We start from the raw sequence: 26,802 nt of genomic DNA, 5'->3' as shown, positions 1-26,802 counted from the left end.
GCTGCGACGAGTGCGCAGAGGAAGGTGATGACGAAGGTGACTACGGCGAGGACACAGAGTAAGAGCAGCAGGGCGACGGGGGCCTGGGCTCATAGCCGGTGCCCCAGCAACCTATTCCGCCGACACCTCTGCTGCCGCCTACACCTCAGGTACCCCCTTATAATGCTTTCGGTGGACATCCTCTCGGCACTACATACGTTGGTCTCTGAGATTCAGACAAGGATGCCTATTGTGCCAGCGAAGAGAGAACACCCTCCACCTCCTTGCTCCCTTTCACTACCCCTCTCCCCCGAGAGATGAGATGAATCCGGACACAGTGTCCACGGCACAGGCGACGACGGCGTGTTAGGGGAGCACCACCCAGATCTTCACTGCCGGACGAGATTGGCTTGTTCCACTCGATCTCCAGAGTGTCAAAACTTTTTCAGCTTGCTCCGAAGGAAGGCCTTTTATCAGCGCAGGGAGGCGAAGAGGAAGACCATCCTCTCAGTCCCACTCCTGGAAGACATTTGGGACGAAGGTTTGGCTCTCATGAAGAACCCTTCCACGGCTCCGGGGAAAAGGGATCATATTGAGAAGAAGTACAGGGTGCCAGACTCCGTGCCCGAGTGCTTACGGGCCCAGCCTTCTCTGGACTCTCTGGTGTCCGAGGCAGCCAGGAAATAGTCCGTGGGTGGTTTGGCCTCGGCGGCCTCCACCCCACAACAAGGGCAAGAAGTTAAATGCCATGGGACGACGGGTCATATATTCTGCTGCGACTACCATCAATGCCGCCAACGTCCTCGTGGCTCGTTACGACCGGGAGTTGTGGTTCAAGATCGCTCCCATCCTGGACTTCCTCCCTGACGACAAGAGCTCAGAAGCATTGAGATCCTACAGGAAGGTGAGGTTGCGTCAGACCACGCCAGCAATGTGGCCACGGACATCACTGATGCAGGGTTCCGTCAAGTGGGCAACAGCGTTTGACTTCGTCGCGGCTGGCTCAAGGCCACCACCTTTCGGCGGTTCAGTCGAAGGTGCTGGACATGCCATTTGACGAGGACAATTTGTTCGGGAAGGCTGTGGATGAGTCTTTCTAAGCCATACAGACAGACGTTGCGTGCTTTGGGCACTCTTCCGCAGCGGAAGCCGTCCTTTCGGGCCTCAGGATCCTCCAAAGGGTTTGGATGGGGGTCCTCTTACCGCCAGCTCTCCAGTTCTTCGACCCAAGAGACCAACAGGGGCCACTCCAAGGCCTTCGGAGGAGGACGTCATTGTCGCCAGGGTCCCCAGGGCAGCCTTTCAACGTCCAAGCAGGATTGAACCGGCTGTGGCATCTGGCCCCCGCCCGAGCACCCCAGTGGTAGGCCGGCTGACGAAATTAGTTAGCGTGTGTAAGACCATCCTCCAGTGACCGTTGGGTGCTGGACGCTCTCGCCCACGGACACACCCTGGAATTTCAACGCAAGTGTCCCCAAATACCAACGGTGGCCCGGCAGGAGAACCACGTCCCTTACCTGCTGCTGTAGGTTTGGGACGGAAAGGTTCGATAGAACTTGTCCCAAAGAGGCTCCGGAGTGTACTCAAGGTACTGCCTCGTCAAAAAGAAGACCGAGGGCTGGAGGCCCATCCTCGACCTTCGTCGACTAGACAAATACATCAAGTCCCAAAAGTTCTGCATTGTCACTCTTCAGCACGTTCTCGGGCAGTTGGAAGAGGGGGACTTCCTGTCGTCGCTGGACTTTGAGGATGCATACTTTCATATCCCCATCCATAAGGGGCACCGCAAGTTCCTGCGCTTCGTGGTTCAAGTCAAGGACTACCAATTCAAGGCCCTTCTCTTCAGATTGAAGTCAGCGCCAAGAGTCTTCACCAAATGCCTGGTGCCAGTGGCAGCGCAGGTGCGAATAAGGGGGATTCACATCTACCCCTATCTGGACAACTGGCTCATCTGGGCCAGCTCAAAGGAGATCACTGTTGACCACACAGCGAGGACCGTTTGCCTACTGACGGATCTGAGGTTCTCAGTGAAATTTGCAAAGTCCTGCTTGACTTCATCGCAGAACGCTCAGTTTCTGGGATCTCTACTCAACACAGTTTAATGCCTGGCGTCTCCGTAGGAGGAGAGGATAGCAGCCATCTTGGGCAAGGTGCAACGGCTGTTGGCCCTGAAGATCGCCAAGATGAGGTCTTTCAAGTCACTGCTCGGCATGATGTAGTCATGCATCTACCTCATTCGGCTGTCCGGGCTATGGATGTGTCCCCTACATGAGATCCTCGATGCCCGTTGGATACAAGTAGCAGGAAGCTTCAAGGACAAGATCACACTCGACAAGAGCTTCCGTCGAGTGATACAGATACGGTGGTGGGGAGTTCACACTCAGGTCCCCGGCACTCTCCAGGGAAGTGCAGGACCCATGGCACTGTGCCGTCGCCCAGGGGATGTTCCTCATCAGATTTCATCTGGCAGGAGTGAAGAACAGTCGCTGACTCGCTCAGCAGGGAGCTGAGCTCTTGCCACGAGTGGGAGCTTCGGCAGCACCAAGTGGATCACCTGTTCAGCAGATGGGGTAATCCCCAAATCGACTTATTTGCAACAGCGACGAACACCAAATGCTGAAGGTCCGCCGGCAGGTTTCACCAGCCGGGGAGCATAGGGGATGCATTCTCATTCCCCTGGGACGCCCCGTTTCTGTATGTGTTCCCTCTGTTGCCGTTGCTTCTTCGACTAGTCAATCAACTCAAACGGTCACGGTGCAGGATGATCCTCGTCGCACCGGCGTGGCCGAGGCAGATCTGGTACCCAGACCTTCGACATGTCAGCGTCCCCTCCAGTCAAGTTCACGGGGGTCGCAGATCTTCTAGCTAGAGAAGGAGGTGCAATTCTGCACCACAACCCAGAATCGCTGAACCCGAGGGCCTGGCTCCTGTAGCATTAGAGTTCGGGGTTACGAGCAACAAGCGGACTTCATGGAGGTACTTGCCAAGGCCAGAGCATCATCTACTCAAATGCTACGAACATAAATGGAAGCGGTTCGCCGTCTGGTGCTGTGCACAAAAGATCGACCCTCTACGAATCACGGCTCCGCAGGTGCTACCGTATTTGCTGTCGTTGACCAAAGCAGGACTGGCCCATGCCTTCATCAAAGTTCATCTGGCGGCTATCTCCCGCTACACCAGATCTCTGTGATGGTCGTCCCCATGGTGTCACCATTTGGTTAATGAGTTTGTCAAGGGACTATTTCGTTCGTTCCTGGTGGTGCAGGCTCCAGCCCCGGCGTGGGAACTTAATGCCGTGCTGACTAGGCTCATGGGCCCTCCATTTGAACCTATGCAGATAGTTTCACTGAAGTTCTTGTCATGGAAGACCGCGTTGCCTGTGTTTTTCCCTGACACCTTCGTATCCGGCCGAGAGGACTGTCCACTGGCTGGATGTGGCTAGAGCGCTGAAGTTCTACGTGGACCGCACAAAGAGTTTCCGGAAGACGTCACAACTTTGTGAACTTTAGCCCTGTGAATCATGGTAAGGCCCTTTCCAAGGCTTCGATTTCCAGGTGGCTCTCTGGCTGCATCACCCATTGTCACCGTCTGGCAAACCGACCGTTGCCTGGCCATCCTAGAGCCCATTCGACCAGAGCGATCGCTGCAACTACGGTGTTCCCGTCTGGTATGCCCTTGCTGGACATCTGCAGGGCTGCTACGTGGTGGTCGACAAACACCTTCATGAAATTCTACTACGTCGACGGGGATTCCAGAGAGGAGTCCAGAGTCGGCCAAGCAGTACTGCGCAACCTGTTCGTTTGAAGGTGAGCATGGTGAGGAGGTACGAGATGCTTATGTTGAGCCTTTGCCACCTCCCGTGGTTGTGCATGTGTGTACTGCTATGTATTCTTTATTCATGAGCATGTCAATCTATGTCAGACCCCATGTTAGAGAAGGAACAAGTTACTTACCTGTTACTGTTCTCCAGCTGGCAAGGATTCACATGCGGACCCTTCCGCCTACCCCTCTGCGGCTCTTCTCTTGGTCCTACTGCCACTTTACGTGCTACCATATCTGAAGATGGATGCCAGAGGAGCTTGGGTAGAGGGCAGCCATTGGCTGGGGGCAGTATTACCCAGAGCTCAGTGATTGGTTGTTAGGAGAAAGGCAGTTAAGAAATTAAACTGAAAATGATTTTTTCTTTACCGAGGATTCCCAGCCTGACGACTGGAATATTCATGAGCATGTGAATCCATGCCAGACCCATGCTGGAGAACAACAGTTACAGGTAAGTAATTTGTTCCGCAGTTGAGCTTTTATTGGTTCTGGGATGGTTTCTGTTACGCTCCCCTGGTATCCACAGGGACGCCACCCAGCCCTGGTTGGATGATTTGCACTCTCGAACCCTCTCCCAGTCCCTTGGTAAGACCTCTGGTTAAAGATGGGTCTGCAATATAGGAGAGCTGGATTCAATACCAAATTGTCAATGTTTTCCCACCTCCCTTGGCCTCAACTCCTTCCTCCCTCTTGGGCCTTCTCCTTACCTTAATATTGTAAAAGGTGGATTCTCCGTCCGGCTCCTCGTGGCAGGGGCGCATAGATGTGGGGGGAGAGCAGCGACCAAGTTACTTCACTGGTGCAAGCCCCCCTGTGGGAATCCAGGCCTGCTGCGACTCTGTAGGTTTGCTGCTTTACAGTCTTTATATGCAGTTCTTATGTTGTTCTTAGTTCGAAAAATAATGTCTTGCTTCTTTCCTTTTAGGTATGGAAAGGTATTTTGGTGGTGTCGTGCAGTTTGAAGATGAGCATGGGCCGGTAGGCGAAAGCGTGGTGTGCGCGATGCTGTCCGGTGAGTAATGCGTGATGCGCAGCGCTGTTTCGCCTTTTATATTGCTAACCTGGGTCTTTTCTCTCCTTGCTGGTTGGGATGTTCCTCGCCGAGCGCCGTAATGTTCCAGCAATGATACTGACCAGGAGATGACTACCCAGGTAAGAATTGTGTGGCTTTCTTCGTTCGGAAGGAAACGTGAGTAAACGCTTATTAATGCTGTCTTTCTTTCTCCTCTTTCCAAGTTATGGTATTACAGGATGCATGCGGTGCCTGATGGAGTTTGTACCTTCAGATGAGTGGAACTGAAGTCGGCGATGGATTGAAGACAGGATATTGTCCCCCCCCAAAGTTATAGTCCCAAGTAAATAGTCCCATTCTAATGTTGGTTTTCATGATGGTTTTCGCCAGGACTGACTCCAAGAGAGTCTTGGATTAGGTTTAAAGGCCTTTGACCTGGCCCTAACTGGAAGGCTGACTTGCCAGTGAGGGCCAGGGGCAAGGGTCATGACAGTTTCTATTTGTTGTTCCAGCGCATCCCATTTGTGGCAGCCGTAACTAGCTAACAGTGTAGTGTTGTCCAAACGTATAGATCTGTTTGCTCTCCTCGTCTGGCAAAGCATCTGCCGACGCCAAGGGAGTGCCTGCCCTTTTTCTAGTTGTAGTGACCACCAGGGAATATGGTCTAAACTGGCCCCAAAAATACAAGGGGTCAGTGGGCGCGGGCCTGAATAACTTCTCTATCCTTGGGTTGACCGCCCTAGTAAGATTAGGCATTAGTAGGGATGGTTGGATACGTCGCTGGACTGACTGCAGGAGAGGTATAAACTGGGTGGCGGACTTCATGTGCCCCAGGATATCTTCCACAAAGTCCTTGTCGAACCGTTTCTCCCGAGTGTCGATATTGAAATGTTGCACCGCCTTTAGTAGCAGTTTGTTGTACTGGAGTTGGTCGTCAACCAGCAAATCTGCTACCCGATCGTCTGGCGACTATACTATGAAAAGGTTGTCGTCGTAAAAAACGGATCTTGGCCATAGACATCCTCCTGAGACCCTGGGTCTGCTTGGTCGTCATAATATGAGTCCCGATAGGTGTCTTGTGATGCAGAGGCCGCAGTGCCTAGAACAGAAGTGCTTGGCTGTGGGTCAAGGTGAGACTTCTTGGCATGGGACGGCTCTGCTGATGTCCCTGGCTGTGAGGCGCCTTAGAGCCGTTAGTTGGTCGGGGTGTCTGTCCATAAAATCCACGAAACAGGACATTCTGCCTAAAATTCTATTAAATTGTTCTGGAGCAAAATGGCATGAGGGTGGGAAGCCCGAAATGATAGGGGCCTGGGAGGGAGTGACATCCTTAACTGGCGTGGGCGGGGAGGGAGTGGTATCTTTATGGCGCATAGCCCCAGACAGGGAGTCTATGGGGTTAGAAAACTCTGTCTGGGTGTCCTTTGGGGTTAAGGGGGTTTAAACGTTTTTTTCAGTGACCTCGCTTTAAGTAGTGAAGCACTTGTCTCTTAATTATTGCGTATATTTTCAGCATTTTCTCTGGGGATGCCGAAATGCCCTTCAGCACCTGTTCTTAGGCGCGCAAAAGGAGGGCCTTTTTACATGCGATGTCCGAACCGACGTTTGCTTTTGTTTTTTGGAAACTGCCATGAGGCGAAAGTGCGCGATGGCCCAGCGAACAGTGAGGAACCTGAGGCTTTACTCCCATCACCGCATGGGCCTGGACGCTCAACAGTGTCGTACAGAGTCGGGCATGGCCCTGGTGGGTTTGCGTTTGTGTGTACCCTGGCCGCCGGGGGTCTTCGCCATCACAGGACCGCCGGCCTGCCTCCGAGTTTCGAGCCCGCACTTGGGTCTCCGAGGGATCCCGTTCGCCCTTGGCGTCACCCATGACCCCGATACTGCCCTCGCTGGAGTCTTCCGTCACGTCTAAGGAGGCCTCGGCCTGCATGGCTTGAGGGGGCCAGCGTTTCACCCGCCGATCCTCAAGGGTTTTAGGCTGGAAAAGCTGACAGGATTTACATGCTTTTCAGCGTGATCCCTCGTGAGACAGTGATTGCACACTCGGTGCATGTCCCTTCCGCAGGAATTTACGGTGGCAGGAGGGGCAAAATTTAAATGGGGTTGTGTCCATTATATTTTAAAAGGGCAGATGGGCGAAAATAGAAGAAAGAGGATGATGAAATAAATGCTCTCTAAAAGAGGTCAGTATAAAGAACCGCCCCCTCTCTCCCTACTGTAATCGGCCAAAGCCCAAAGAGGCCCAAAGAGGCCACGTCTGTTCGTCAATTGAACAGTCCTCGACGATGTTGGAGTTCGTCAGGAGCCGTTGAGTGGTTGAGCAGTCGTGAGGCAAACAACAAAGGAAAGGACGAAAGTCTACAAGTACAAACTTTAGTTAATCAACGACATCAGACTAGAAGAGAACTCTGGATTTGCAACTGACTTCAATGGTGGAAAAAACAAACCGAGGGACCAACGTGTGAAGGACCATGGGTACAGTACACGTCACACTAGGGATAGTATTACTAAACACGCTCTGTCGATGTCCGTTTGAGTTTCGAAAACAAATATTATAATACTCTGCGACTTCCACTAGATATCGGACTATGCAGAGCATGTGATCTAAGCAGATCCACAAGCTCCAGAAAGAAAAATACCAAAGGGAAACAGTTTCTCAGTAATGATACTCTGAAGGACTGATCATTTCCCCATAACAAATTAGCAGGGGAAGTTTAGCTGAAAGCTTTAGTTCCTGTTCAAAAGTTAGAACAGAAAAAAAACCGAGCGATTGGAGGTCTATAGAAGCTATGGAGGGGAAAGTTGCCAGGAGAGAAATCTTTCCCAACAATCACCCCTCGCTCGTCTCCAGTTTCCTATCCCTGCCTCAGAATCACTGCTCCGGTGCCTTCACACTCTTAGCCCCATCAAACAAATAATGTTGAACAGAGCCTGGGATCCCCAGCACACCATTCAGCAGCAGAGCCCAAGTACCTAGTCACCATAGAGCAAAGCATTGATCTACGGTTTCCCCAATATTCTTCAGCGAAAGAGACCTTTCCATCCCACGTCCCACTTGTGCACTCTTGTAGCAGAGCCTGGGATTCCCACCCAAAAACAGGTAAAGCATGATTTGTGCATATACAAGTCATAAAATGCAACTGTTCAGAAGTAGAGCTCACCCACAAGGCATTGTCCAAGAGCAGAGCGGGGGTGGCATGGCAGGGGAGCTGTCGGGGAACTTGTGCATGCTCCAACAGCAGAGAATAAAGTGTACCCCAGTTACTTTCAACAGCATAAGTACCAACCACATGCACCCTCCTTCAGTTCCCCAACTGCATCTTTCAATATCCCAACATATGGTTCAATACTCCAGCAAAATATGATGCCCACACCAGAACAGCCTATGTTTACCATCCTTCAGCAGAGGAGACCAGGCTACTTTGACCTTCCAGCAGCAGACCCTGGTTCTCACTCAATCAACTTCCAGTTGTAGATCATCCCATAGCTCAACTGGCAGAGGCAGAGCCAACCCATACAGCAGCAGAGATCAGGTCCCTCAACTTTCGAAGCACAAACCTCAGTCTCTACTTTCTTGCGCTCCTCCAGATCAAGGCGGTCCTGGTCGGCCTTCTGGTCACGGTTGAATTTCTCCAGCTCCTGAGCCAGTGTGGCTGCTCTCTTGCTGGCCTCTTCCTTCAGCCGATGATACTGCTTCACCTGCAGATACAGAATCAAGACCTGGGATAAGTGCATGCACAAGCTGCCCACATAGCGAGTGAGGCTGGGCCGATAAGCAAGGATGTGTCAAGTCGAGGTATTGAGCCATCATTGCGCTACTCCATCAAGCAAGGATGGACCCTCACCAACAGAAGGCACAGATTTAGCAAATTTCATACAGTCCACCAAATGTGCCAAAATATCTCAAACACTGAGGATATCATTCTAGAACAGTGGTCTTCAAACTGTTGTATGCCAAGCCCCCACTTGGAAATAAAGTTTTGAAGTTGAGCCTCACTGGTCATGGAGGTTGCAGGAAAGGTCCTGGGTAGAGAGTAGGGGTGACAACTCCCCAAAAATATTATAGGAAGCTGGGAACAGGTAGCTTCCCAAGAGCCCAACAATTCAAATTCGTATGCATGTTCAGTCTCCCAGCAGAATAAATGCGATAGGTTTTTGAAAGGGGTCCCAATGAAGCCAATATTGGTCGTTTGGTACGTTGGTAGGTCTAAAATAGTCACAGAAGGGTAGAAATTTCCAAATGAGGAACATTGAATCGGTTGCTTACACATAGCGCATGCAAGTCACAGACTATACGAGAAACCTCATGTCCCGTTTTATTATGGAACTATTGAGTGGGGGTTCGTATAGGTCACTCTGAACCACAGAGCATCAAAAACCTAGTAACATGTAATTTACAGTATAATGCACACACCATTCTCTTGGGATTTTAATTGAATGAATTGCCACTGCTTCCTTGTCTATTTCTGCCATGGCCATTCCCTTTTCCTTCTCCAGTCATTCTGTTGCTCTGGCATCCCTTTACTTTTCCCCCCCACCCTGTTCTGCATCCCTGCTTTGCTCTTTCTCTTGTTTACTGATGGTCCCTCTTACACTCGCCTTTCTCATCTCCTCAAATGCAATTTCGTTCTCCTTGGTACACATGTACATGTGTGTCTTCTTCCTCCTCTGTGCGCCTCTCCCCTCTTCCTCCTGTTCTTTTCCTAGCCTCCCGTTTCTCTTCTCCATCCCTGTTCTCTCACTTGTCCCATTTTGCCTACTTTCCATTTTGCCCCCTCTTGCATTCCAGTCTGTCTTTCTACAACTCTTGTTCCATTGCTTGACTATCACTTTTGATCTGTGTCTTCTCCTCGTCTACCTCATGTTATCTTTGTTCTCCCTCCCATTCTCTTTCCCCCTTCCATAATGTGCTTTATTTCAGTTTCTCACATTCCACCTGTTCTCTTCCTGTACAGTCTTCTCTTACTCTTCCTCTCCTATACCTTCTCTTTCATTTCTTTAAATGTTGCCTCCTCTCACTGTCTTCTGTGCTCCCCATGTTCTGTTCAACTTTCAGCTCTTCTTCCTGTCTCCAATTGTATTTCCTTCTAATTTTGTGGGCCCCCACTCGCCTTTCCCCACCACCCCACGGACATGCCTGTCCGTGTGGTGTTTGCTTCACTCATGCCATTTCTGCCGCCTCTTACCCAAATTGTCAAACCCTCCAATTCTGCATTTGCACCCTCTTTTTCCTCCTTTCTTTCCCATTCGGTCTCGCCCTTTCCTCTTTTCTTGTCCGAATCCCTTTGGTCCTTTTTCTTCCTTCTTTGCCCTCACATTTCCTCCCCTTCCAATTATTTGTGTCTTACCTCACAACCCCACTCCCTCATCTTTATTTCTCTCCTATCCTCGAACACAAGTCCTCTGAAAATGGCAGACGCAACTATTCCTGATGTAAGGGATGCAAGTAGGGGCCATTCATGCACATCTCTTTATCAACGCTTCTGACACCAAAGACAAAGGGAATAAACACAGCACAGATGCTCTTCCATGCTGCGTTTTTTTCCTGGAACTCGCACTGCGGCTCCCTGCCGTCCTTCCCTCATCACAGTGTCAATTACAAGCCCCTGCGACAAAGGCTGCACTTGCCGCTCAGCTGTACTCGCTGAGTGGCTGTTAATTGTTCTCAAGCCGAGCGTTTAAGGCCCCCCCCCCATGCATGGCTTTGAGCCCCATCATGGGGTTGTGCCCAACAGAATGAAGAACACTATTAGAAGAAAGCAAAGGCTGTCAATCCCAAAACTATTACAGGAAATCTTCAAACTTCTTACACGTCTAATAATATTTTACAAACTGACCATGCACCAAGAAATTCCAAGCAAGGATGGCAGCTACTCAGAACATCAAACATAATCTAGTCGGAATTGCCTCCCCCCTTCAGAGCCATTTGCACATGATGCAGTTGCTCACTGAAGGAACAATCAACTTTTTCACGCTTCTCCAAGGACAGACTTCCCTCACTCTCCCAACCCATCTGTTCGCTTCTGGGGTCAGACCTCCATGACTCTGCCACCCCTTAGTCCATATGAGATCCCTCACCACCCAAGGATCTTACCGCCTGATTCTTTCACCTATTATTTAAGCCAAGTTTACCTGGGTCGGATCTTGTTCTTTCTAGACGTCTGTTCTCACCTGATTCTCTTCCAGAGTCAGATCTCTACCCTGGCTCTGGCTCTCTTCCTCCATGCGGTCCTCAAACTCTTTCCGTGCCTTCTCCACTGATGCCACTTCCTTCTCAAGCTCATCCATATCTGCCTTGCGTTTCTTGTACTGCTTTTGGGCATTTTGCTGGGACTTCTTGGCAGCCTCAAGCTTCTTGATCTTATGGGAGGTGTTCTCCTTTGCTTTAATGTACTGAGGCCGCTTCTGGTTTAGCTCAGAGTCCTTCTCTCTGGAGGAGACAAAAAAGTGGGCCTCATAAACTGACCGCTCTGACAAGGGTGGATTGGCTTGCTATGAGTCATCACACAGTGTGGCCCGACTGAAACACGAGTGGGGAGGGATAATTTTTTTTTTATTCTGTGAGAAAGAGGTGAACATTAGGAGATGACCTTTGCACAGCAGGAGCCATGGAGAGGGGGTGTTCTCTGATCAGGAAGCTACTTGTGGCAGTTTAGCCATCTAAGAGTGTCCTGTATATTGAATACAGTTATGTTTTCATGAAATACATGAAGAACAAAAAAAAAAAAGATCAATGCAGGAAAAGCAGATTCACAGAGTAAGACTTGCAAGCGATGGTGACTGACTTCCCATATGGTTGGGCACACCTTGTCCAAGAAAGACCTTAATTCAAGTAAAGGGATGTAGCTGGAAATATATTCCTAAAAGAATATTGTGTTAGCCAAGTAGGTATGCTGAGTGCAAACAGTGGAGTGTGACACCAGTGCACGATGTTCCAACTATATAAAATGGCTGCAGATGGCGTCCGAGTACTCATAATGCAGAGATGTTCAGTAAGAAATGTTCTAATACAAGTGGTGTAATAACGCTCTTTTTTTTTTAACTCTGCCTTTTCAAACAAAGGAGTAAAGGTGTGGCCTTTAGGGTATAAAACATCCTAGCTTTGGAACAGAGATGGAGGCTTAGGCGATGCAGTGGGGCAGGCTCTTACTTGATTCCCTTCTCGATTGCCTGCTGCTCGCGCATGATCTTGCCCAGGTCCTTCTTTTTGTCCTTTAGCTCCTCTTCCACTTTGTCCATGCGCTTCTTGTCCTTTTCAATATCTTTGTTCTTTGTGGTTAGCTCTTTGTTCAGTTTCTCCAGCTCAGTCTCATTGTGGTAGAGTTTAAATAGCTGCAGTTGCACCTGAGCCCGCACACACTCATCCTTCAGACGTTGGTAGCGCTCCGCCTGAAGAAGATAAAAAGGCATAAGGGAGAGAAGACAACCTTGCTAGACACAAATCACTAGACACCAGTCCAACGGCGAAATTACACTGCATGCACATTCCCAACAAATATGCAATACACAACTTTACACCACGGGTGTTTATGTTTAAACACCAACGTGATCTGCTTCACAAACGGGTCAGGGCCGACCTTCTTAGACAACTGAATTTTGCTTTTTCTTCAAAGAACAGCTAAAACAAGATTATTAGATCCAGCATTTCACCTAAACAGATCATCCCAGATACTATACACTGGAAAGAGCGCACACCTTTAAGTTGGATTCTCTGTAGTGGTAAGGCGGGATATCATACTTTGTGTTAGATCCAAAAAGGAACACTAGTTTTAGTTTCTGGGATTTATATAGCACCATTACCAGGCCTCAAAATCTTCACTCGCCAGTAGCGAGATAAAATTCCCTTTTGGCGAGTAATACATGATGGGCTGTGTGTATGTCAAAAACTTGCATTCATGCTGGGGTGAGTGACTTATGCCTAGATAACTGGCAACATGACATTTTTCACCCTGCTCTTACCATGTGGTGGTTGCACCCCACTGGCCCTGCTCTTACCATGGCGTGGTTGCAGCCCACTATATTATTTATGCATTTATTCTTTTTGATCACAAAAGAAGGTACAATAGATAAGAAATCAGATTTGACAGGAAGCAGTGAGCTTCTTACAATGGGGTGAGTTTGAGTGAAATTCTGACCAGGTTTTGCAGGGGAGTAAATGAACAGTCACCGGGGACAATACATAGGTGGACATACATAGATTAAGGGCAACCAACAGACATTTTTAAGCGCGTGGAAGCGGTGCGGGCAGCTGTGTTAGGGAGGTGACCATGATGAAGTGCTAGAATGGAGGCAGTAGAAAGTGAGGCACAGAGGCAATTGTGAGGGGTCAGAAATGAGAGGCGGACAAAAGTTATAATATTCTCATTGCCAGACATTTTTATTAAACAGAAATAGTTTGGATAAATGCATCTCTGACCCTATCCTAAGGAAGTCTAATCTGACCTGCACACTAGAAACAAAAAAAGGGGTGCAGGGAAATGTCTTCGACTCATGTTTAGAAAAAAGTGTTTATAACCAAACTATAAAGATGAATCCAACAGAGTGTTTCCCAAGGAGAAATCCTTGGTTCCAGTGGGTGGTTCCCTTCCCTGGATATTTAGATACATAGGATGGAAAACGTGTGTCTTTCTAAACAGTTTCTTGGTATCACAAAGCATCTCTTTACAAAGATGAATCCAACAGAATGAGTTTTCCAAGGAGAAAACATTGGATCCAGAGGGTGGATCCCTTCCCCTGGATATTGGAGGTAGGATGGAAATGTGTCTCTTTCCGAAAAACCAGTTTGAGTCTTTATACTGGATTCACAAAGTTACTTGATTCACGAAAGTTCTTAATCATTTAATAAATTACACAATAAGTTTTCTTTAACTTCTATTGTACTTTAGCGGATTACCTTGTGTACTCTGCTACCAGAAATACTTTTGTGAACTCTTCTGGTATATTCCCCTGTCAGGTATCTTGTCACAGTGTTAAAAATCTTTGTATAACAGAAAGTGCCTGTTAAGGAGAATTCTCAGAAATGTGCTAATTCCCTTCTAACTTAGAGACCCCTAGAACTTTTGCTGAACTTTAGTAGAGAGTGAGACCTTTTTCCCACTCTCATGGATTTTCCTGTGATTTAGACTGTTTCTTTTGACTTTGGAGTCTGACAAACTCCATAGGCATCATCTTTACATTGAGTCACATAGCACCTTCAGTGCAGTGGCACAGGGAAGTCTCTTAGATTTCCCAAAGGTTTAAATAACTTCTGTTGGTGAAAATACTGTTTCCAAGAGCAGTGAAGTGAAATTGACTTTACTTACATTTTATAACTTTCTAGACCCAGCACACGCTATCGTACCATAGGGTGCTGGAGGGGTTACTTAGTATCCCCTTTGTCTAGGTTCTCATGTAACATGTTGATATGTTACCCTTTCTACAATTAATGGCTTGTGGCAGTGGTTTACATTTTACCACAGGCTGCGTTCGCAGCTGCAGTAAGGCACCCATGGGTGCCCATTTTGTCAAAATGGCCCCGGTCGTCTTTTTTCACCATTTCTTGCTGGAAAGGTCCCTCTTGAGATTTACTATGCGTGCCAAACCAGGTTTGGTCCCTTTGTTGGTTTTGTCTTTGGCGGAATTCACGAGTGAAGCCCGCCTCTGGCTCCAGAGTGTCTGGTCAGGGGCAGGAAGTGAGGGAGGTGCCCGAAACTCCCTGTGATTTATCCCCATGGTTACAGGAATGCAGCCATAGGTGATTGGCCGGATGACTGTCCGGCAAGGACAGCCACCCTGCTGGGTGATTGACAGCTAGGCTGGAATGAATGGGAGAAACATGCATAAAAAGACGAGGCTTTTTGGCTTGGAAGGCAAAGTCGACCACTGGATGAAGGAATCCGAAGACGACCTTGGAAGAGACGCCTGCTGCAACTCCTGAACCGTTGGTTTGCCCAGTGAACCCCTGCTGCTGTGCTCAAGCTCCGAATTCGTTTTGACAAGAGAAGCCCTGCAAGGACGACTTCTCCCCTTGAGTTGGCAGGACCAATCAACTCCAAAGTGAACTTGTTTGGACATCCTCTCCAAGCTGGCTGTACTTCCACTGCTGCTGCAACCGAAGTGCCAGGGAGAGGAACACCAAATAGTGTGGATCGCTTTTAAAAATCGGACCAGAGCGCCAGGAAGATCCTCCGGACTTCCCTGAAGCAGGACTGACCAAGCCTGAGCCACCTCAACAGAGTGCTGGACCCCAGATGCGAAGAAAGTCTGAAGTGCTCAGCTACACTACCAACCTGTGTAATACAGGCTTATACCAAAGGTTGGGTTCCTATTGCCAGGAGGTCAAGGTTGCTGTAGTCTCCCAAAGGGTACTGCACACAATCTTGTGTAACAGTGCCTGATGTGTCCACCTACCAAGACCTTTCATGTTCTTAAGTTTCCCCAGGTACACGTCTTTGCCATGTATTTTGTAACATGGTTAAACTTTCCTCTACAATCTTTGTTGAAACTCCTAGCATACTCCCAGGAATCCTCTTATGGGGTCTTTAAAATAATTTTTAAAATTCTTGTACAGTTTCAAAATGCCTGGTATATTTAGTTTCCAGGATCTTTTTAAGCACTTCTTACATCTCCTGTTATACTTCTCTGCCAGGTATCTTGCCACAGTGTTAGAGACTTCATACTGTTAGGGAGAATTTTCAGTGCCAATTCCATTTAATGATAACAATGATAGTGATATGAATATCACCCAACCGAAATTGGTACTCATTTATCGACCTCGGAAGGATGAAAGGCTGAGTTGGCCTTACCAGGATTCAAACCTGCAACCTGCAGTTCACGCTCAGATCACAGCAGTGAGCGCTTAACCCGCTGAGCTATCTTACCAGCATGCATTTAACCTTAGAGACCCCCAGGACATTTGCTGGACTCTGGACGTTTTGGATTTTAACCACCTGAATGAGTGGCCCTTTTTACTACTCTTTCGGTTTCTCGGACTGGGATTTTTAAGTCTTACTGTTGAAAGGAATGGTTTGCCCAAAAAAATTTTATTGCCCAAAAAGATGGGCAATAATAAAAAAAAAGTTCCAGTATATTTTTTTTTTAAGTCCCTATATAAAATGTTGAGCATATAAAGCTCAAAATTTACAAAAGGAAGCACATGGGGGCATCCATTTTGTGAAATGGATGCCCGCCCGTGCTTGCTTTTGCGGCACTAATGAAGGAAAAGCCAGCCAGCTGTAGTAAACAAAAGCTACCACTGGGTGGCTTTTCCTTCAAGTAGAAAGAAAAACCGCAACGTTTTCAAACACAATAACGTTGCATTTATGTTTGCGGTAGCTTCAAAAGCCACCGCAAACAAATACGTTTTTAAAGCTGCAGTTTTATTTCTACGTTTTCCGGGCTCCTCCAGCCCGGAAAACGTAGGAAAGAAACCGCAGCTAGTGCTTTTTTTTTTTTTTTCAATAGCACTTACCGAGATGCAGCTGCAGATTTTCTGCCTGTAGTCTCCGGTCTCCGTCCTGCGAGTCCTGGCACCAATGAAGGAAAATACACCCAGTGGTAGCTTTTGTTTACTACAGCTGGCTGGCTTTTCCTTCATTAGTGCCGCAAAAGCAAGCACAGGCGGGCTTCCATTTCACAAAATTGATGGCCCCATGTGCTTCCCTTTGAGCTTCATTTGCTCAAAATTTTACATCGGGACTTAAAAAAAAAGTGGCAGTATATTTGTTTATTATTGCCCATCTTTTTGGGCCCAATTTTTTCTTTTTTGGGCGAACCATTCCTTTAATGGAGTCTGGTAAAATCCACAGGCATCTTCTTTTTGCATAGTGACACATCACCGTCTGTGCAGTGCCACTGAGAAGTCCCTGGGACATTTGTTAATGTTAACATTTTCTTGTGTGAACTACAGTTCCTAAGAATAGTGAGATTACTTATCTTACTTACCTTCTCTTTTGTGGGACCTGCACACCACCCTATATGGAGTTCTCGGGGTTTACATAGTAACTCCTTATCCCACTTCTCATGTAACATTTTGTTACTGACTGGCTGGTGGGAGTGGCTACTTTTTACTACCTTTTGTGCAGGGTACTAGCAAGCTGATTTCTCAGCTGCAGTACAGCACCATGGATGAACATTTTTCCAAAAATGGCCCGACTTTCTTTTTCGTAATTTTCTGTCGGTTCTATCTGGGATTTTACTTTAGACTAGGTAGGAGTCCTTTGTGCGTTTTTCCTTTGGCGGGCCTCAGCCCTGAAGCCCGGACAGGCTCCAGTGTGTCTGGGAAGGCAGGGAGTGAGGGATGAGCCCGAAACTCTAGGAATGCCTGGCTGAAACCAGTTCTAACTGGGCAACTAGCTGTCCCAGAGGACAGTTGTTAGGCAAGATTGTATGCAGTACCCATAGGGTGCACTACAACAACTCTGACCTCCTGGCAGTAGTAACCCAACCTTTGGTATAAGTCTGTACTATAGGTTGGCAGTGTGGACGAGTAGCCAGGCTCATGTCAAGATGGGTCATTGTAAGCTGTAGGGGAGTTACAGAGGTTCACAGTGACAAGTATCCAAGCAAACACTTACACAAAGGGTTTCTTGATAAAACAATTATTAATGTATTTACCAATCAGTTCATGTAAGCCTTCTTCAGAAGGGAGCACTGTAAAACACCACACAAATATACTTCAAAAGTACACACTTAGTTCAGTATCAGTAAATACCCATTTGGGATGGCATACATCAGAAACCTAAAGCCACAGGTGACTTCAATTACTAGGGTGCTGTTGGCATTAATGTATTACTGTCAGCATTCAGAATTAGTTAAGAGCAAGTAAAAAGGAAAAGATTATTACGGCAAACAAGTTACCACAAATATTTCTTAAGCAGGCAAATACTTTCAGATCCCCCAATCAAAGTCATTCAGTTAAAACAGGCTAAGCCAAAGTCAATAGGCAAGAGTCTAGATAGGCTGAAGCACTAGGTAAGTAGAAAAGTATTTGCACAATGTTTAAGAAGTCTTTGAAGAAACAGATGAATCAATGTAGGGCCACAAGCTGTTAGACGTGAGTGGTAGAAGATGCAAGCAACTCTACAGCAAGTGGTAAGTTCTCAGACTTTCTACAGTACCTTTAAAATGAAGAAAAGATGCAGCAGATGACTCCTGTTTCTGTGCAGCTCTGCAGATCTCACTGTTCCTGGGCCTCAGTTGTCGGGACAAGAGGGAGGACATCGGGGACTCCTGCACTGGGACGGCCAAAAGTTGCAACCAGCAAACTTCACTTTCAGTGGCTGTTCAATGTTTCAGCTCCTTGCGTCTACCACAAATAGCAACACCACGGTTCCTGGTTGTCGAGATGGACTTTCCTTGCTTCTGGGGTCCCTCACTGTGTTGAGGGGGCTCAGGCAGTCCGGCTTCCTGGGAGTCGGAGGATCTTCAACCAGCTCTGAGATGGATGGCCAGGTGGCTTACTTTGGAGTGGATTGGTCCCACCAACTCAAGAGGAGAAATCGTCCTTGCAAGGGCTTCTCTGTCGGTGCGAACTTGCAGTTTCAGCATTGCAGCAGGGCTTCACCGGGCAAACCAACGGTCCAGGAGTTGCAGCAGGCGTCCTCTTCAAGTTCTTCTTCTGTTCCTTCGTCCAGTGGTCGACTCTGCCTTCCAAGCCAAAACACTCGCCTTTCATACAGTTCTCTCCCTTTCGTTCAAGCCTAGCTGTCAGTCACCCAGCAGGGTGGCTGTCCTTGCCGGACAGTCAGCCAGCCAATTATCACAAGAGTGCATTTGGGTGTCCTAGGAGACGAAGCACAGGGAATTTCGGGAAACTCCCTCACTTCCTGCCTACCCCAGACACCCTGGAGCCAGAGGCGGGCTTCACTCGTGAATCCTGCCAAAGGCAAAACCAACAAAGTGACCAAACCTGGTTTGGCGTGCAGAGTAAATCTCAAGAAGGACCTTTCCACAAAAAAATGGGGAAAAAAAGACTGGGGCCAAGGAAAGGGTCACAAAAATGTTACTTGAGAAGTTAGACAAAAGGGGATACTACAACCCCTCCAGCACCCTATTATAAGATTGTGTGTGCTGGGTCTAGAAAGTTCCAAATGTAAGTAAAGTCAATCTCACTTTACTGCTCTGGCAAACAGTAGTTTATCCCAGAGAAGGTATTTAAACCTTGGGGAAATCTAAGAGACTTCCCTGTGTCACTGCACTAAAAGTGCTGTGTGACACAATGTAAAAGATGATGCCTATGGAGTTTGTCAGGCTCCATCACCAAAAGAAACAGAGTACAAAAATCAAATTAAAATACGAGAGTGGGAAAAAGGGTCTCCCTCTCTGCAGGTAAAAAAAAAAAAAATCAAGTCCTCAAAATCCAGCAAAGTTGCTGGGGGTCTCCAAGGTAGAACGAATTGGCACATTTCTGAGCATTTGCCCCAAAAACAGCCAACCCCCAGGTGATTGACAGCTGTTTGCCTGTGAATTAATAACATTCTGCATAAAAAGGCAAGGATTTTGTAACTACAGAGTCAACCACTGGAACAAGACATCCGACGAAGAGGACAAGCAGACACACCAGCAGCACCTTCCGGTATCGCGAAAGCACTGGTGAAGCCGTGCAGCTGTGCTGACCCTGTTTTCACATCAACAGGGAAGATCCACCAAGGATGACTTCCTCCCTTAGGGTGGTGGGACCAATTAGCCTTGAGACCTGCTTCATTTCGGCGAAACCCCCGACTTGCTGCAACCTTCCGGTGCTGCAATAACCCAATACCTGGGGTACCTGGACCACCATTGAGTGCATCGTCATCCGAAGAACTAATCTGTCTGAAACTACGCAGGCATCCTTGGGATCCTACAGAAGCAGGCATTCTTCATCAAAAGTCCCCTCACCAGAGTTCCGGATCAAGTGACTGAAGAAAATCCAACCAGGCATATTTGTTACTTCTTGGCACTGAAAAAAAGTCGCCAAAACCACAAAGAGTCGCTGAATTGAGTGGAATCCGTTGCTGCAGAGTCCCTCTCCAGAGAGCTGCTGCAGAAGCCCGAAGGTCTGCCCTTTCGTTACTACGATCAAGGAGCAGGAATCAGGGTCTAACATCACTGCACCAGGAAGGAAGCTAAATAGAAAATGTTCATCTTTTAGGTACTGAGGGGCTTGGGGTGCAACTACCTTGTGCCATATTCTGTGCTTCCTGGCTTGGGAAGTGCTGTTTTCACCCATCTAGAGTTCACCTCAACTCACTTGTGCAGGCCTTGCAGATTGTGCATTCTCAGGTAGGCTCGCCTTGAGCTCCTGTGATTCTTAAAGAACTGACTGTTCAATTAACATTTTCTTTGAAGAACTGCATCAGAACTAAAACTATACACTTGCCTTTGGTTATCCTGGTTCCATAAAGGCTCGTCTTCTCAACCCTATTGGCTATGACAGTGCTGGTTCCGCCAAAGGTTTTCAATTTTTATCTGCTAGGAAACAAACTACCTACATCCCTCTGGGAGAAAAGACCATTGTAAAAGTTGCTAAAGTGTGTTCTAACTAACTCTAAAACATTCCCTCCCAAACTCAATGTGTAAAAGTGAAACACATGTAACTGCTATTACTGACCTTGATTAATGTCACTGTGTGCTGAAACTGAGTAGCATAAAAAGAAATTACCCACCAGCATTATTCTTATATTAATTTAAATCCATCGTCCATTAAATGTTATTGTTAGTTGCTGCCTTTTTAGTTTGAGTGATTTGCCTTGTGTATACACATGTGTGTTAAGTGTTTACTTGGATCCTGGTTACTGATTTCAGTATACTGCTCTACAGCTCACATTACTCTAAGATAAGCTTGGTTGCTCAGCCACTCTACCGACTTGTGTAGTACAGACCTATATTAAGAGTTGGGTGCCTAATACCAAGAGTTAAGTCTTATGGAGTCCCACATCAGTTGGACTTGAGAACAATCTACTTAACACATACACCTTTGATGGCCTGCCTGGTATACTCCCCAGGCATACTCCCCTGCCAGGAATCCTTCGCTGGTGTCCTGCAGATCCCCTGGTATACTTCCCATGCCAGGTATCTTTCCCCAAATGTCAACTGTCTAGTGTATTCCCTTTTGCAGGACTTCTCGTTCGTTTCACTGTCCTTTCATTATTCTTCAGTCGTATCAACTTTGTTATGCTTCAATATATTTACTTAGGGTAACACTTGCTCCAGTTTTCCCCCCAGATTGACATTTCATGCATAGATATTTGTTCAGGTTTTGCTGTTTTACTTTATCTTGTCGATATTCAAAAATTCATCCTTTTGGGTATTGCTTTAACATGGAGCTGTGTCTGCATTTAAATAATCTTGGCTTTTGTACATCGCCTTGTCTGCCTTCAAAATTCACATACATGTTCTTCGGAGCGCCCTGGGGCCTCAGCAACTTTAGGTGGACTCAGCAGGTCTTCAGTGCACCTCCCATGCAGTTGGTGTCTCGGTGGGATGATTAATTCATCCGTTCTACAGCTGCGAGTGTGTGAACCTCTGTTTAGCTGTCCGCGGTTACATGTCGGCTTGCCTCTTCTGTCCGGAATTATTGTCCTCTCAAGCAGTACGCCACATGGGAGCTTCTGCTTTGCTCCTAATGCCTCCAGGACCTTTTGTGCTCATCAGCAGGGTCCCTCCCCCAGCACCGGCAGACTTCTCGGATCCTGTGTGCTTCGCGTCAGTGAACCTCCAAGCTGGGATCCAGAGTCTTCTCACTTCCCACTGTGTGGTTTCAGATTTTTAAGATCCTGCCCACGTCAGGGTTTGGAAAACAAACTACTCTGCTTGTTGTTCTTGGAATTCCATTCAGTCTGCATCAACTCCTTCCTCCTCTTCGTATTGTTGGTCAAATGTTTTGGGCAGAGAAACATCAGAAACAGGAGATGGTATTTGTATGTTGTGTATGTGTGAGGTAAAACTGGGATTTTGACTAGAGTGACAAAAAGAAAGGCGTTTCTAGCTTTTACAATAGGGGGGGATTTGTGGGATGACAACAAGCCATCAAGAACTAGGGTACCATCTTCTTCCGGAGGAAGGAAAGAATACCACGTCTCTTCTGATGGAGTCACCACATCCTGCCCACCCCTTCTCCCCACACACCTTGAAAGCCGTCTCCGTCCACGTGATCATCCATCATATATCCACCCCTCCACCCCCAAGGTCAGGATCAGATAACGACTGCCATCCCCTGGCCACATGGGAGGCGGCCACTGCCGGAAAATCAGTGATAACTCCACCATATTCATCACACAGGGTAGAGACGAGGGGAAAAAAGTTAGCTTGAAGATAGTCGAGAGGATAACTCAGAGGCGAGGTGGTAGGCTTTACATCGGTGTGGACCGTTTCTCGGATGTCCGGGGGAAGAGAATTCCATGCAAGTGGAGCAAGAAGCGAGAAAGAGTAAGCACAGGGAGGACAAGGAGCCACAAGGGTAGTCGAGGAGGCAGAGCAGAGATTACGAGAAGGAATGTAGATTTGGATAGATGGTAGATACAGTGGTGCCTGTAATGGTGCAGAAGGAGAAGACGGACACACAGGTGGCATGGTGATTGTTATAGACTTATTAGTCAAGAAAATAAAGATTAAATCCAACTTTCCCCATTTCTAAGATGGGCTTCCCTGTCTCAACTAAAACACTAAGGGTTCTGGCAGACTGTCCGTGTATGTCAATAGTCCACCGTCCTGTGTCAAAAACCCTACTATAATGTAGCCCTTCTTGGTCCAGAAGAATGACACCCTGCTTCTGGACTGGGGAAAAATGTTCACTTCTTCTTAGGGGGCTCCCCTTCCCCGGGTCAAGATTGCCCTGCAACACAAAAAACAAAGTTCCAGCACTTCTCTTTGGCAGACACTGATCATCTGTTAACACTATCAGAAAGTGTCTACAGCTTTGGTTACTCTTACCTGGTAACGTTTTTTCGTTGGGATGGTCCGACGACGTATTCCATATCTATGACAGTAATCACCACAGCTGTGCTGCTTCGGAAAATCTTTCGGAGTCTGCGTTGACGTCGATGCGCCACCCTCGAAGACCTCCTCCGACGGCCGACGTCACTGGAGGTTATAAGTAGGATGGACGACGCCCATAGCCTCAGTTGTAGTATTTTCCCAGAATGTGTGGCACCAATCTTCTGCCAGTCTGACCACACAAAGCCTTGCGGGAAACGTAAGCTGCAATCGCATAAGAAATTCTGCAGCGGGGAAGGCAGGGAGGGAGCGATATGGAATACGTCGTCGGACCATCCCATCGAAAGAACGTTACCAGGTAAGAGAGTAACTTGTTCGAGGGGATTGGGTCCTCCGATGTATTCCATATCTATGACAGACTCCCAAAGTAGTACCAATGCAAGGAGGTGGGAAAAGAATTTAGAAAACAAATTTAGAATGCCCAATCAAATTGCGGAGTAAAGGACCGCCTTGCCAAAGGCCAGATCCTGCCCCCGGATGGAATCGAGGGAGTAGTGACGTACAAAAATATGTACCGAAGCCCAGGTGGCTGCATCACAGATGTTACGAATAGGAACACCCCTCTGTAGAGGAGTAGAGACAGCCATACCCCTGGTAGAATGGGCCAATAAGCCGACCGGTGGGTCCTTACCTGCCAAGCGGTAACACTCAGAAATAGCCAGAATAATCCAGCGAGAGAAAGTCTGTTTCATCACAGCCTGTCCCAAACGCTTTCCAGCATAACCAATGAAGAGTTGATCGTCCACTTTGACCCGGGACCTGCGTGAAATATAAAAGCTTAACGCTCTCCTAGGATCAAGCATATGGAGCCTCTCCTCTTCCTTACCAGGATGTGGAGGAGGATAAAACGCCGGAAGAACAACCTTCTGGCCTAAATGAAATTCCGACACCACCTTCGGAAGAAAGGAAAGACGAACTCCAAGGACAACCCTGTCCTTATGAAACACAGTGAAGGGTGGCTTAACTGAAAGTGCCTGTAACTCACTCACTCTGCGAGCGGAAGTGACCGCAACCAACAATACAGTTTTAAGAGTTAACAATCTCAAAGGGCATGAATGCAAAGGCTCAAACGGAGCACCCATTAGAAACTTGAGGACAAGATTCAGATCCCAACCTGGCACCTGAAAAGGTGACGGAGGGAAAACATGAGTGAGCCCTTTCAAAAATTGAGAAATAAAGGGATTTTAAAATAAGAACACTCTTCAGACGAGCGCTTAAATAAAGACAGCGCCGCCAGGTAACCTTTAACGGTACCCACTTGCAAGCCCCTGTGGGCCAAAGAAAGCAAAAAAGACAACCATGGGAATGTCACATGCAAAAGTATCCACATTCTGAACCCTGCACCAGTCGCAGAACTTACGCCAATGGCACAAGGACTTCGTTGCTGGCTGTCTGGCCGAAAGCAACTCCTCCATCACGTCTTCAGGGAGGTCCCAATCCTTATACCTCAACCTTTCAGAAACCAAGCGTGAAGGTTGAGGGATCTGACCTCTGGATGGAGAACCTGACCCCTCTCCCGTGAGAGCAGATCGTCTCGGTAGGGAAGATGACGTGGAGGGCAGATGGACAAGTCGAGAAGGTCCGGGTACTACATCCTCCAGGCCGGAGCAATGAGGATCATCCGGGAACCGAACCTCCGTAGTACTTGCGGGATGACGGGGACTGGAGAAAACGCATACAGCAGTGGGAATGACCACTCCACCACGAAGGTGTCTCCTAAGGCTTCTTTCGGAGGAAATTCCTGCAAGCAGAACCTCGCGCACTTCCGGTTGACACTGGAGGCGAAGAGATCCACTTGAGGGGTCCCCCAAAGGGCGAAGATCTCCAGGAGAATCTCCTGAGCCAACTCCCACTCGTGAGAGATTGCGCTCTGCCTGCTCACAGCATCCGCCATCTCGTTTTCGTCTCCGGCCAGATGAAATGTCGAGATTGAAACTTCCTGCTGGATTGCCCAGAACCAGAGCTGCATTGCCTCCCTGCACAGAGGAAGTGACCCTGCCCCCCCCCTTTTTTGTTGAGGTAGTGCATGGCCACCGTGTTGCAGGATCAGGACATTCTTCCCTCACACAGTGGGCAGAAAAGCCTTCAGGGCTAGCCTGACGGCCCTCGGCTCCAACAGATTGATATGGAGTCTGGACTCCGACGGAGACCAACGACCGCTGACTCAACTCGTTGGCAAGAGCTCCCCATCCCGTGAGGGATGCGTCCGTCACGATCGTCACCTCTGGCCAGGGTAACCAAAATGGAGCCCCCTTCATCAGATTGTCTTCGACGGCCCACCACAGAAGGTCCTGGGCGACCGAGGACGGCACCTGAACGGGGTCCGACATCCTGCCGGAGGACCGAGACCACTGGACCTTGAGTGCCCATTGCAAAGATCTCATCCGCAACCTGGCCTCTGGCACCAGAAGAATGCAGGATGCCATGAGACCGAGCAATCTCAACAACTTGAACGCTGGCAGACTCTGGGCAAGCTGAAACTTGTGCACCATCTGCTGAATGTGATGAGCCCTCACCTGGGGAGGAAAACACTGCCCCAGGGACGTGTCGAGCACTGCTCTGATGTACTGGAGCCTCTGAGTTGGCGTCAAGTGGGACTTCTTTAAGTTGAGGGAGAAGCCCAGCTTGTGGAGGGAGTGGCAGGTGACGGACAGATGATCCAGGACTTGCTCAGGAGAGCGTGCCCTGATCAACCAATCGTCCAGGTAGGGGTAGACGTGAATCCCCCTTTCCTGAGGTGCGCTGCCACCACTACCATGAGCTTGGTGAAGACACTCGGGCAGAGGTCAATCCGAACGGCAGGACCCGAAACTGAAAGTGTGAGTCGCCAACCACAAACCTCAGGCACTTCTTGTGCTTTGGATGGATCGGCACATGAAAATAAGCGTCCGAGGTCGAGGGACACCAACCAGTCCTGAAGTTGAAGGGCCTGGAGGACTTGAGAGTAACCATCTTGAACTTGTCCTTCCTGAGGAGTTTGTTCAAACCGCGCAAGTCCATGAAGGGTCTCAATCACGTCTTTCTTGGAAATCAAAAAATAAGGGGAATACCATCCCTTGTTCCTCTCCGCTACAGGCACCAGTTCTATGGCGCCTTTCTCCAGCAGGGATTGAATTTCCTGCGCAAGGAGCGGATCCGGACTCTTCAAAGAGAGATTCCCCGGTGGATTGTCCCGAGGCCTCTGCCAGAATGGAAGACAGTAGCCGTGGGTTATGATCTCTAGGACCCACACATCTTAAGTAATGGCGCGCCACTCCGCAAGATGCTGCACCAGCCTTCCCCCAACCGGCGTACAATGGGACATGGCCTCATGACTGAGCTGAAGCGGCTGCAGCGTTGCCTGAGGGCAAAGAGGCAACTGCCCGAGCGGCCTTGGCACCTCGAGTACCTTGTTTACCACCTCTGGCACTCCTACGGTGGCCCCTTTGACTGGCAGCTCCTCTCGCTTTACCAAAGGATGAGTAATAACAAAAGGAACCTCCCCTCCATTGCTGTCCCCTAGGACGAAAAAGCAGAGGTTGTCAGACTGCAGCGCCCAACGACTTCGCTGCAGCTTTTGAGGTCTGCCTTGCTGCCAAAAAGATGTTCCCCCGTCAAAGGGCATGTTGAGGAGCCGGGCCTGCACATCAGGAGCAAACCCCGACTTCTGCAACCACGCAAACCTGCGTATCACGGTGCTCGCCACCATGGAACGGCTGACACAATCTGCCATGTCCAAACCCAACTGAACGGCCTCACACATGGCATCCTTGCCATCCTGAACATGGCAAGGAAACCATCCCTTCGTCCCCTTCGGGAATATGTTCAGCCGCTAAGGAAACAGTTCCACAGAGTGTACGGAGTTGGCCGCCTGAAGCGCCTTACCCCCTGAAGAAAACACTTTCTTCGCCTAGCCGTCAAAACGCTTGTTGTCCCTATCAGGAGGGATGTAGGATATGACGCCTGCTTTGCCGGGGCTGTAGCCGCCTGCACCACCAAACTCTCCGGAGTGGGGTGCTTGGACAAGTAGCAGGGGTCGCTACTGGCTGGGTGGTATT

General features: G+C 48.5%; 1 protein-coding gene across 1 annotated transcript in view; it reads right to left on the bottom strand.

Moving 5' to 3' along the window:
- The window catches only part of SMC1A (structural maintenance of chromosomes 1A), a 642,162-nt gene that overhangs the window by 463,282 nt on the left and 152,078 nt on the right, over positions 1–26,802 (bottom strand). The window contains exons 5-7 of the mRNA XM_069645240.1: positions 11,964–12,202; positions 10,985–11,243; positions 8,372–8,512 (exon numbers count right to left, since the gene is read on the bottom strand). Of these exons, the coding sequence (XP_069501341.1) occupies positions 8,372–8,512; positions 10,985–11,243; positions 11,964–12,202 (639 nt within the window). The remainder of the gene's footprint in view (positions 1–8,371; positions 8,513–10,984; positions 11,244–11,963; positions 12,203–26,802) is intronic.

Source organism: Ambystoma mexicanum, chromosome 2p (genome assembly GCF_040938575.1).
Source record: "Ambystoma mexicanum isolate Mex_15411 chromosome 2p, UKY_AmexF1_1, whole genome shotgun sequence".
NCBI lineage: Eukaryota > Metazoa > Chordata > Amphibia > Caudata > Ambystomatidae > Ambystoma > Ambystoma mexicanum.
The sequence above is the reverse complement of the archived record's forward strand: the minus strand, read 5'-3'. Positions and strand labels throughout refer to the sequence as shown.